The sequence below is a fragment of the Macrosteles quadrilineatus genome, unplaced genomic scaffold, assembly GCF_028750875.1.
Source record: "Macrosteles quadrilineatus isolate MER2022 unplaced genomic scaffold, UCM_ALF_1.0 Scaffold_48__1_contigs__length_938360, whole genome shotgun sequence".
Taxonomy (NCBI): Eukaryota; Metazoa; Arthropoda; class Insecta; order Hemiptera; family Cicadellidae; genus Macrosteles; species Macrosteles quadrilineatus.
In genome coordinates this window covers 342,073-356,146 of record NW_026542641.1, presented here as the reverse complement: position 1 = coordinate 356,146, position 14,074 = coordinate 342,073, and the positions used below count along the sequence as shown (strand labels likewise).

Sequence of the window (14,074 nt, the reverse complement as noted above, 5' to 3'; positions counted from 1 at the left end):
TCTATTTCTTTCCCTTGGTGGTGTTCTATGATTTTCCTATGCTTCCATGGTTTGCAAATCGTCTCTTTCAATGATGACTAAGAAATGCAGCACAGTGTTAATTCAGTTTTCTTTTTAGTATATCAATTTATCCAGGTTTTCTCGTTTTTTTCCATTGTAATATTTACGCCAACCCAAATTCAAATAGTAACTATTTCATTTCAACCAAGTAAGTAAATGTTTGTAGCAAACTGTTAAATTAGCAAACTTATTGACTGTTTACAATTAACATATGTCCTTCTTCTCACTTTTAATTTCTGACAACAGCTGGAGTTTCATAACAATTTTTGTTTCCCATGTTAATCTTATGGAGAAATACGAAACTTCAAAGGGCCCCAGGGCCTCACCCTCTAATTATTTCCCTTAAAAGAAAGTTTCCTGCACAACTTCACGTTACGCTCTTTCCAATGACACCAAGAACATGTAAATCGGTTCAGTAGTTTCAGAGGAGTAATTGGCACAAAAAAACCTGCTTGCGTATTAAATAAGTACTAGTGTACATGTTGCTCGAAATCGAGCAATTGCAAAGAAGTACAGGAGTTATTCATAAACAAATAACTTGTTTAAAAACTAATAACAGTCATAATTTCCGATGATTTTAAAAGAGTCAACTAAAAGATTAGTAACTAATGGCAATACTCACAATTTACATCACAGTCCTATTCCAGTTTAAAGGGTTAATTTTTAACAATCAAACTGTCCATGGACGGGAAAAGGTAAGCTTACAATTTAAGTCAACATAAAAAGGCTGTAAGCTTTTATAAAGTACCGTACCGTCCGTACCTAAGTTATTTAGCCAATTTGTAGACAATAAGGTGTAGGCTACTTTAAACTCTACAGGACAGAGTTAGGCAAAAACTGGCAAAATCTCTGAAATGGTGTTATTTATCATAGGCTTACTCATATGCCAAATCCTTAAAATAAAAATTCAATAACTAATAACTTATATCATTAAACACAAACCAACATCCAAAACTATACGCATTTTTAATACAACATAGATAATTTACACATTAACTGTTTACAATTAACATATGTTCTTCTTCTCACTATAAATTTTTGCTTCGCAACGGGAAAAATCAAATCAAATCAAATCAAAATCTCTTTATTCCTGAATAAATATTACATGTTGTTAAAATTGTGTATGTACAGGAAAAATAATTCCCAAGTAGACTATCCGTCTGTGTTTGGGAATGAGTTGCTAATACAGCTATACACAGGTCCATAAATATTCAGGAGTACTTAGACAATTAATGATGATAGTAATATAACAAAATATTAATAAGATGAAATGAAAAAAACCTAACTGCATCGAAACATCCAAAATTCAACTTTAGTGATTGTAAGTGGTATATAGCAATGAAGAAAAAATAACGTGATTTTGGTGATAAATGAAACTGCAAAAAATTATGAGTACAACGATTTGAGTAATCCTTCTGATTGCTCCCCGCCGAGATTTAATAGCCAGCTCATGACTCTACGTTTAAACACAGCGACGCTGTCACTCTCCGCCTCTCGTATATGTGAAGGCAAGTTTCGATACAATGTATGACAAACGTAAAAAGGTATAGTTTTAAGGGTTGAATGGGAAAGTCTGGGAAAAGAAAATCCGAAGTTAATGTTACTTCTAGTCAAATAACGATGTTGAACAGGAGAAAAAACCGAACATTTATTAGGTTTTATGAAAATAAGAAGATTTTTTATGAACAATTGGCGAATGTTTAAAACTGGAAAGTCGCAAAACAGTTGCAAGGAAGAAAATCTAGAGTTTTTATTTAAGATAGTTTTTATAACAGATCGTTGAACGACAGAAAGTGGTTCCAGAGCAGTGGGAAGGGCACCACCCCAAGCCAGGATACCATACTGCAACACCGACTCATTCCCAAACACAGACGGATAGTCTACTTGGGAATTATTTTTCCTGTACATACACAATTTTAACAACATGTAATATTTATTCAGGAATAAAGAGATTTTGATTTGATTTGATTTGATTTTTCCCGTTGCGAAGCAAAAATTTATAGTGAGAAGAAGAACATATGTTAATTGTAAACAGTTAATGTGTAAATTATCTATGTTGTATTAAAAATGCGTATAGTTAGTTGTGTAGGCAAAGTACACGGTCCGTAACTGCTGCCCCGAAAGCACCTCCCGAAGCTGCGTGAATGCGTAAATGAGCTTACGTACTTTGTTTTTGACGTATTGAACATGCGGAGCCCAAGTCAATTTACTATCGATCACAACCACTAAATACTTATACTGCTCCACACGCTCAATCACTCCACATGCGCAGCCAATCGCAAGTGCATCGCCACAGCAGTGCAGCTTCAAAGATCTCTCACCTAGTCCAAAGATATTTCTAAGAAAAATAGGAAGACATTTAGTTTTTCCAACATTGACTGTAAGTGTATTATAATCAAACCAAGATTTAAAATTGTGGAGATCTGTCGATGCAGAATCGTACACCTCGTCCCACGTACTGCCGGTGGTCACAACCGCCGTGTCATCAGCGAACAGTATCACCTTGCTATTTAATTTAACTTTAGATATGTCGTTTATGTAAATAGAAAATAATAGAGGCCCGAGAGTACTGCCTTGAACCACACCATATTCTACCGGTGTTACATCACTCACAACTCAATTTATGGAAACTACTATTGTTCCCGAGACTTAAAATAGTTCGCAAACAATCTTAGAGTTGGTCCTTCGATACCTATACATTCTAATTTACTTATTAGAATGTTTCTGTCAATTGAATCGAAGGCTTTGGTAAGATCCAAAAAAGTTATAAGATTTTTTTTTGTTTTCACTGAATGATTCAAAGATAAATTTTGTAAGATCGAATAGAGCGTCTGAAGTATTTCTGTCGTTTCGAAAACCATACTGTGAACTGGAAACTATATTTTCTTGATTTAAGTAATTTGCCAATTGGATTTTAACACATTTCTCAAGTATTTTGGAAAACACCGTTAGAAGGGAAATAGGTCTATAGTTCGATTTATCAGATTTTGGTCCAGATTTATATAAGGGAATGACTTTAGCTATTTTGAAAATATTCGGAAACTCTCCAGTTTTTAAACTACGATTGATAATATAGTAAAGTGGTTCAATAATACAGGTAATAGATTCCTTTACAAATTTTGCTGAAATATTGTCAAGGCCTGGTGCAGAACCTCCTCTAATACTCCTGACGACCTCAGTAATCTGCTCTCCGGTGACCGGCTGGAATCGGAAGACAGACTCCTGGCTGGGATCGGCCTCCACCAACACTGGAGGAGGGCCATCAGGGTGTAAAGCTGTAGCGAGCTCTACTCCAACCGATGCAAAATAGTTGTTGAATGAATTGGAAATAGATTTGACATGGTCGGGAGTGACAGCGTCGTTTGAATCTGCAAACTCCTGCACAGGGAAAGGTTGTTTTCTAACTGGGCGGCCGGCAGCCTCATTCACAATTCCCCAAAAACGCTTTGCGTCACCATTAGCCTGTTCAATTTGGTCCCTGTAATAGTCATACTTAGCGCGCTTTATAAGTGAATGAACGGTATTCCTGTAAGTTATATAATGATGACGTAATCGTAAATTGAATGGTTGTTTTTTAATCTTTCTGAATAATTTGTCACGTTCCCTAATTGAATTAATTAAACCTACTGTTATCCATGGCTTAATTTTCTTAGTCTTAGGCCAGGCGCACACAGGCGATTTTGAGTTGCGCAACAGTTGCCCGACTAATCGGGGGACTGTTGCGCGACTCTCTCGGAGACTCTGAAGTCTAGCGACAGTTGAGCTGGAGTGCGCACACAGGCAACTTTTTAGTCGCGGATCTAGTCTTGAGACGTGTTGGAAATACATTCGTTAGGCCTGGCGCACACGGTCAATTTTTCGATCGGCCGATTAAAAAATCGGCCAAAAATAAATCGCCCTTGATTTATGTCTAGGCGCACACGTGGCGATTTTTTAGTCGAGAAATGGGTTTTTTTAGTGCGTTTAAGCTATCCTAAAATGGACTTTGTTGAATTAACCAGTGTTTTTGTGCTCTTCTAATTAGACCAAAGAAAAAAAGAAGAAAACTTAAATATTGGGTTCATCCGATAGTAAGTCAGAGACTTTTAAATCGACAGTTTTATAAACTATACACTTTACGTGATGACAGTAAAAAGTCCTTTAATTACTATAGAATGTCTGTTTCAGTTTTTATTATAACACCTGTGGCCTTTTTAACAAAGAAAACAACACAACTCACACTGAAGTTCACTACTCCTGTGGAGAACAACAAGCGACTGGCCGATTTTTAGTCGACCGTGTGCCCGGACTGATAACAATCTGTACGTTACAGATTTTCGGGCGACAATCGCCTCGCCTACGAATCTGTGGCAAAACCCAGATTTTAAAATCGGCGCAATTCTCGATGGCCTGTGTGCGCGCTTCCATTCAAATACATGATGCACAGATCGGCCGATGAAATAGTCGCCTCAAAATAATCGCTCGTGTGCGCCGTGTGCGCCTAGCCTTACAGCGTTCCGAATGGATTTCAATGATACAGCCGTAGTATGTGCTTTGTTGCTGAAGTTTCGCGCGCGAAAGAAAATGAGAAGATACTGGGTTCATCCCATATATAGTGAGCGACTTGTGAAAGGACAGTTTCAATGACTTTAAATATAGTCGGCCTCTTCTCGACTTCATCAATTAATTTTTCGACATCCTCATCACGCACACTCATACTTGTAATTTTCTAAAAACTTCACACAACAAGAGAGCAAACACTAGTGACAGTTCTGGCCACGAGTAGTTGAACTCCTGGGGTGAGACTGGGCGACACAGCGACTATTTAGTTGCATGTGTGCGCATCTACACTTGTTTTAATGGATACCAAACCTAGAGCGACAGTCCCGCAACAATTGAGTCGCAGAGCAGTCGCTGGCAAATTGGGTCCGGGAACATCGGTTGCAACAGTTGCGCGACTGTCCCCAGACTGTTTCCTTCGTGTGCGCACTCCAATTTAAAACAATGTTAAACATTTTAGTCGGGCAACTGTTGCGTGACTCAAAATCGCCTGTGTGCGCCTGGCCTTACAGTTTAGTTTGGCTGGGGACGTTGAGCTCGGTGGGGCACACGGGAGGGACTAAGGCTAACATATCTTGTAGTGTCAGCGTTCGCCGCTAGAACTGCTAAGTTGAAAAAATTTAAATTAATTTTTTGTTTTAGTTATAAAATTAACTTTTTAATTATAAAATATTGTTTTAAAATTATAAAATAAATTATTAATTTTTAAAATTAAACTGTCATAACATAACCTAACCAACCAGACTTGCTGATAATATAAAAACTATATAAGATAAAATCTAATTAATGATTACCGGTACTTATAATTTTTAATTAATTATAAAATTAATTTTAAAATTTAGTATTATAAAATTAAACTGTTATAACCTAACCTAACCAACCAAACTTGCTGATATGAAAAATTTGTTGACAAAAAGTTAGTGCTACCAGCGGGATTCGAACCCGGGACCTCCTGAATACCAATCCGAATCGCTACCAACTATGCCACGAACGCCGCTGAAATCCCATCGTTTCGTTATGGTAATCGTGTTGCCTCAAGAGAAGACATTAGCCCCTAGAGATATGACGTCACTACACCTTTAGCCTTAGTCCCTCCCGTGTGCCCATTCCACGTTGAGCTAGTCATAGCACGTGTGACAATATCTACCGTTTTTGTAGCACAGGTGTCTAGGTCCATAGAATCATCTTGCACAGATTGCCAATTAACACATGATAATAAATTTTGAACTTTTACCCAATCAGTTTTTTCCTTAACAATTGACGTATGTTCACTAGTTAAGCTAAATTTTGAATTTAAAAACAAAAAAATTAGTCTGTGATCTGTATTTGATGAATTTAGAACAGCTGAATGGACATTGAATGACTTTAACAATCGTACAAAAATGTGGTCTATACATGATTGACTCTCAGGTCGGGTTACCTTATCGATGCAGGATACATATCCTGCGTCATAAAGAACATCTAAATATTGGTCTTCTACTGAGTTATGATTTACATTTAATATATTAATGTTTATATCACCAACTAAAATTCTTGTCATACGATTTCCTTGATTACCGTTAATGTAGTTTTGAAGGCCATTTACAAAAGATATTAAATTTGAACTTGGGCTGCGGTATACACAGAGCAGCTCGCACGGGTGACCGGCCCATTGAAACGAGATCGACAAACAGCTGGCCACGCCTCCTAGACACAGCTGACGGCAAGTCACCGAGAACGCACTGTCCATCTACACCACTAACCCATCGTTTCTGTTCAAGGGATTTTCTGATTTATGTACATCATAACCATCTATGTGTACCAACTGGGAATCGTCATTCAGCCATGCCTCACTCAATACTATACAATGAACTTTTACAGGAATACTATTTAACACTACTACCAGTTGGTCAATATTTTTCGAATAACTTCGGATGTTTTGATGCATTACATTGAAATTTAAATAATTACTTGATACGTTGCAAATGTCCTTTATATCATCATAATCGTTAACTAAGTTGCAATCAACAGTAAATTCATTAGCATCGTTATCAATATTGTTATCTATATCGTTATCCATACTAACATAGAAACGGTGCTCGGCCTAATAAGATAAGAAACTGAAATGTTAGTCTGAAATGAGGTAGTTTACGTTTCTTAACGTTTCACTAACCAAAAATATGTAGGCTACCTATATCAATGCTGATGAAAGATTTTTTCGTGATTGGTTTCGTTAACATGATAATGGAACCCTAACCAGTGGCAAAAGAGTTAGTAGTCAGTCGATGATTAGCTTTTTTAACTGTAGGCTAAATAAATATGAAAACGTTAAAATATTTTCAAACAAAAAATACATCCATTGAATGAAAAATAATATATAGATTAACAATTAAGTACTTAAAAATAAGGACGGATTATCAAAGAAATACTTTACTATGGCCAAACTATGAACCCACTGAATGTTTAAATAGGCCTATTTTGATAGATGGTGTAAAATCAATCACAGCTTTAGGAGAAATGCCACCAGATAAGCTTACACAAAGAGTAGTTTCTATTTTATGTTGATCAGAAACGAGTTGCGCCTTTAAAAAAAGAGTAGAGCTATACAATTAGAAATAATAAGTGGGCCAGGGTACTAATGTGAGTACATGTATTATTGTAACACTGTATCAATTCTGACACATAGATAATTTTATTCTGAGTTTGTTTAAATATTACAATAATTTGTTTTACATTTGAGCTTTTTAGGGACTTATGTCCCTACAAGCCACTAGTTCTTTTTAATCTTGTTGTTTTCAAAGTGAAATCAAATTCATACGATTATATCATTAGTTTTTTTTTATTATTCGTTAAATCATTTTTGGAATGGTATTTCGTTTTAAACTATTAAGAAAAAATCATATAGATGCCTAAATAATCATCCTCTTAACTTTTCTTTATACATCTTAAACTGATTAACAACGGCATCCTGATTTACTTAAAAAACCTTTTCACTCGTGTATCGGTAGTAAAAAAAAAAAAAAATTGTTTACAATCACATATTACACAAAGAGAATAAATAAATAAATATACCATATTGATAAGTTCAACTAATAAACTTCCAAAGATTATAAATATTCAATTAATTATTATAAATCTACAGTAATTGCCATGCACATCATCGTAATAACAGAACTCTCTGAACATATTTATAAACTCACCACCTCTACATCTACAGGGAGTATTGCTGTATAAGTATGAAAAAAGTTAGCCTGATCCCAGTAGCGTCGTCAACAATATATTGCTTTTGACAAAGGATCGGTTACGACCTCGCTAAACGTTATTGTGGCTCGAACCCTTCTTTGTTTATTCCAAATATGTACTTTTCTTCGCCCTCTACACCCTAGATAACAAGTTATATTCGTAAAACACCTTCAAGTGCGTTTTACCGAAAATAGTGTTTTTTAAAAGTTAGGTACGCATAACTTATAAACTATAAGAGATAGCAATATGAAACTTCACACACATCTTCTTCACATCATGGTGAGTAGTGCTTGATACCTCTTTTAGTTTAAATGATTTTGTTTAAGTCATTACCAAGGTAACAAAAAAAATAAATCAGGTAAAAAAATTACATATTTTATTTATCAAAATAAAAAATAAGAAACAAGAATATATTTAAGTTTTAACTAGCAAGCCGTAGTAATCGCAATACCATCCTTAAAAATGTTACCCTATGGCATAGAGATCATGTAGTAAAAATTTAACTTTAAATGGTTAATAGGTTGCTGAGGAATGCGTACCTATATTGGTGCATATCTTCCTATTTAAATAGCATTAGGGCGTAAATAAAATTAGATTACTAAAAGTACGCACTGAAAAACATAAATTCTGTCATATAACACATAAATAGACAGACTATTCAACCTAAAACGACTACTCAAACAAATACAAGAACTTAAAACCCTCAGTCTACAAAAACTACATTTAATACTATATTTGTAAGAATATTTATTTAATCTACGTACAGATGTAGATAATAAGCCCATAATGCACAAAATGGATATGTCTTGATGACTTGATGCATAAATGTATCTGATGAATATTTAAATAATTGTTTAAACTTATTATTTATTGGAGAGGTCAGGGTTTAAGAACTGTACAACAAATAGTAAACAAACAAAACTACAAAATATTTACTAGAAATATGTAGTATAAATAAAGAATCAATTTTAAATCCATAATTATATAATAAAACTGCTATGAAAGTAAAATTAAACCAAGAATAAAAGATGAAACTTTATTTACATAAATTTCTATTTACAAAAAGTTGTTACACAAAAAAAATGTAACACAGGTATTAAATATTAAGTTACTCAAAACATACCACTCAATTATTTTCTCAACACATTCTCTAAAAAACTACAAAGAACCCATAACACTACAAATACGACTGAACATAAATTGCCTAATCTACAACACAGTTTTGAAGAGAAGAGGAAACAAGAAAATTGAAGGAAGTCAAGTACTAGTAATAGATAAACTAAATCAGTAAGTGAACGATTGTCATTCAAACATGAAAATATCACAAAACACTATATACAGTATGTATATAGTGTTTTGTGATATTTTAATGTTTGAATGACAATCATACTTTAGATCCAAGTATTTTACTAGTTGGTGCGTTAAACTACATATTTACAGTTGGATAGTGTGTGTAGTATATACGTGGGTTTTGTGTAAAGCCAAAGACAAATCTACACACAAAAAAATCAAAATGTACATTAATAGAATTTAGCCTATATTTTCCTATATCGTGTAACTTGGCCACTACATATTATCAACACAATGATAATAGAGTTAAACACTATTACATATCACGATAATTTATAACTCAACTAATATCATTATAATAAAACCGTCTAAACTTTAAAGACAATTTCATTCTATGACTTTTAGAAGTTGATTGAGACAGTTAACAAAATAATTGGGTGTAAATCTTACTTACTCATATTATACAGTGTGTAAATTAAGTCTTGAAACAAATTCGTAATTTTTAAACCGAAATAGATAGAAATATTCTGTTTGTGGCGTTGATTGTTAACAAACGTTCCGTAATTCTTTACATCAAAAATATTTTAACCCCCCTAACAGGGTGTAGGGGTGACTTATTTGTTTCAAATAGCAATCCCTATTGAGGGACACCTCATGTTGAAGGATTTGTCAAAAGAAACACAATGACACAAACCCGAGGTGGGTCCCTAGCCAAAATGGCAGGTACCGGTATTCCAAAATTTGATTTAATGTATGTGAAAAAGCACCAATTTCACAAACATATGGAAACAAATCTGTAGATAGATATATTCTGTTTGTGGAACTGATTGTTAACATAGGTTGGAAATTTTTTACATCAACAATATTTTTTAACCCCTTTAACATGGTAAGGGGTGGGGTTGATTTATTTTTGAGCGAAGCTCTTAAACTACACTCCTGCTTTTGTTTTACAAATACTCCTCCTAAACGGCTGAAGTGATATGCACAAAATTTAGCACAATCATATTAACTAACCATGGGAAGGTATAAATCTGAAATTGTACAAATCGGACCACAGGGCTTTTCCCTACGCGAATTTAAAATGTAGAGATTTAACATGGGCCTTATGGGTTAATTGGTTGCCATGCCATTATTTGCAAGATTACAAACAACAAAAGGTAAACAAGAATCGTATCATATGTTAGTCAACGAATCATCTAAAATAGCACATTACAAATACCGTACAGAGAAAAAGGAAAGAACAATCCGATTAATAGCATGGAGCATAATTTACTACAAAATGAGTAACCAATAATTAGGGTCACCTGAATTAGACTGCTGCATCATTGACTTTAAATACTCCAAATAGCCATTCCATTTATGTGAATCAAATATAGGCCTACCATTGAGTTTGGGTACTGCTAGTAGACTTTCCATTTAGACACGTGAACTAGACTAATTAATGCAGACTTTGAATACCTATTCAAAGGGGTGCAATGAAAATCATATTTGCAGACTTACCTACTGCAAATATGATTTCTATTAATGTGAACCAAAGATACTATTAAGTTTGGATACTGAAAATATGCACTCCATTTATGTAAATCAAATGAACCATTGACTTATAATAGGATGCTGCAAGTGGACAATTACGGCAATTTACGAGAACCAAATAAACCATTGAGTTTGGATACTGCAAGTAAACAATTTATTTACTTTTACCAAATGTACCATTGAGTTTGGACACTGCAAATAAACAATTTAATTTACTTTAATCAAATGTGCCATGATTTTGTATACCGCATAAACAATTCGTTTATGTGAACCAGACGTACCATTAACTTTAGAACCTTTAAATAGACATTCCATTTAAGTGAACCAGACGTACCATACAATTGACTTCAGATCCTGCAAATAGGCATTCTATTTATGCGAACCAAATACTGTATATCATTGAAATTGGATACTGCAAGTAGACATTTAATTTATGAGAACCAGATGAAACATAGACTTTGGTTCCTGCAAGTATACAATTCATTTACGATAACCAAACATTGACTTTGGATACTGCAAGTATATATTTCATTTACGAGAAACAGATGTAGCATTGACTGTAGAAATTAAAGTATTGGATTCAGCTCAATATTGCAAGCAAACAATTGCATTGCACACCTAGTTTAATAATAACCCCTATTGAGTGACTCCTCTTTTTGAAGGGTTTGTCAAAAGTCGTGTCATTGTGTTTCTTTTTACAAGCCCTTCAAAATGAGGGTCACTCAATAGAGGTTGCTATTTGAAAAAAATAAGTCACCCCCTACCCTGTTGAGGGGTTAAACAATTTTTTTTGTAAAAAATTGCGGAACCTTTGTTAAGAATCAGTGCTACAAACAGAATATTTCTATATATTTTGGTTTTAAAAATACAGATTTGTTTCAATACTTAATTTACACACTGTATAAAGCGACCAATGCAGTCATAGAATGTAAATAGTAAACAATTTCAATAGGTTTCAATGTATTGGAAATTTAACCGAACGAAAAACGTTGTAACGTGTATATTTATTTATTTATTTATTTATTTATTCCAACGGTTTCTCCATAAATACAATTTTGTCGAACTGAACTATACATAAGTAGCAAATAATAAGTTAATAACAGTGGTTACAAAAATCGTGCAATAATAATAAATAAGGAAGCTGGCAATAAATACATGAGTGGGACCTAAGAACTACAATAAATAACAACAAATAACAACAGAAGTAGACTATGCCTAGTAATAATGGTAACAAGTAACAAGCAGTAATGACGGTAACTTTACAACAGGTAATAACAACAACGATAAAGTAAGACCAACAAAAATAGACTATGGCAACAAAGATAACATATTATAAGCTGTGAAAATAATAACAAGAGACAGCAAGATATTAGAGAAGTATTAACAAGAGTATAATTTGTGGGAGTGTGTGTGTTTGTGCATGCATGACATGGAAAGAACACTATGTCAAACACCATCACCATGCTAAAAAGCACCAACTTTCATTTGTGGCCCTTTAAAGGCACCACCTAGATTGCACTGCACCTCACTGAGGTAACACCAGCCTCAAAAAAGAACTAAGGTGTGGCCCTTTAAAGGCACCACTTAAACAAGAACTACACATCACTTGTTCCCACAGGAAGGCAGGAAAATGCTTTTAAGATGTTCTCTCTTGTAAATATCTTGAGGCGTTTCTCTTGAATGAGGAAGAAGAAAGCCCGAAGAAGTCGATGTGCGTCGAAGCCTCTCCGCCCAACCTCAGCAACCTGGACATCCCATGGTGGTAGGAGTAATTTCTTGCTTGGAATCCTCTGGCGAATAACGTTTTGGATCTGGTTCCTCTAGGGACAGAGAATTCTATATTATTCAGCAAAGATATATTGTTTAATTAATATATTTTTGTACCTAGAGGTGATGTGTAGTAAAAATAAAATATTTGGAAAAGTAAGAGAACTAACTGCTACAACATTCTTCTTAGGAAAAACTATTACTCTTAAAGTGATAGTAACATGACAATAGGTTTTGTTAAACGTAAATTTGCTACATATTTGTACAGTGACGATGTATCATAGGGAGGGCAAATTAGGTTAGGTAAAGGAATGAGGTATGAATGTTATAACATTTTATTTATATTTGAATTTATCAAGTTTATGTCGTTTTCTTCAAAACTGTTACATTACGCACAAGTTTTGCGCATTAAGAGCCATGCATTTCAGCCAAGCCTAATTTGGCAAAGTCCACTTCAATTCCCATGATCCTACGCAGATATCCCTGCCTTGAGTTCAAAATATAACTGTGTTTTAACGGTAATATAAATTGAGATATTTAAATTCTTCAGTGAACACATTCACCTACTCACACATGTACCGCTATATATACTAAAAAAACATTTTTCTAATTTACACAACTAATTAAATAAAATTTAATGTCTAAGGGGTCTTAATTATAACGTATAATCATTTTTATTCTTTATACACAATAAACAGTAAAAATATTAAATATTTTCCGAAATTTCATGTTAATAGTAATATTACTTTTATCGTTTTCACTTTGATCCTAATTTCTCTTGGCAATACTGACAGTTCCCGCGTTTTTTCTTACCTATTTTTAATCGTGACAAACCTATGCTTGTTAAAACGAATTTTAAAACAATAAAATTCCATGAAAATAAACTACTTTCATGATATCAAAGACGTTAAAATAGGATAGTCAAAAACTACAATTTTTACTACCCCATTAAATTTTATATTTCCATATCTGGAACAATACTTCGTAAATTAATTTATGCAAACAATAAAATAAATTTAGTAAATACCCCAATAGCAAAAATCAACGTAGTTCCATTTAATAATAACGACTTGTTTTGTATCATATATTATACAAAACATGTCAATGGTTGGTTTTAAAAATGCCAATAATTTGATGTGACAAAACATTTGACTAGCTTTTGTAAAACTTCCTTCGTGAAACAAATGGTTACCACTGTTTCCTTTTGAAAACAAAAATGTGAGAATTGATGGTGGACTTAGGGCTGATATATACAGCAACTCGGCATCTCATAAACTTGAACACTCCAACTCGTGTACTTACTTCCATCCCGTCCTGACAGACAAGAACAAACAAGCAAACAATGGTCACGGGGAAAACAGTTTCATTTGCTTTAAACAATAAACAACGAAGTGTGTGTGTGTGTGTGTATTGAAAGCCTAACTGCTGTGGTAATGTGTTAATACAATGATTATTTAATAAAGCATTACATGATAATTAATTATGGTTGACAGTTAATATACTATTTTCATAGTTTAAACCAAAGATTTTTTCATACAGGGAAAGGCGTTTGTTTATAAGCCAGCTGTTAAATAACTGCAACACTCGATAAATGATGTTTTCAAAATTTATGAAGAAGGTTTCGGTAGCTGGTTGTGGAAAACTGATTTGAAATAAAACCACA

General features: G+C 33.9%; 1 protein-coding gene across 1 annotated transcript in view; it reads right to left on the bottom strand.

The window, feature by feature from the left end:
* The window catches only part of LOC129005965 (calbindin-32-like), a 30,891-nt gene that overhangs the window by 1,697 nt on the left and 15,120 nt on the right, over positions 1 to 14,074 (bottom strand). Inside the window, exon 8 of the mRNA XM_054435042.1 lies at positions 3,175 to 3,538. Within this exon, the coding sequence (XP_054291017.1) occupies positions 3,175 to 3,538 (364 nt within the window). The remainder of the gene's footprint in view (positions 1 to 3,174; positions 3,539 to 14,074) is intronic.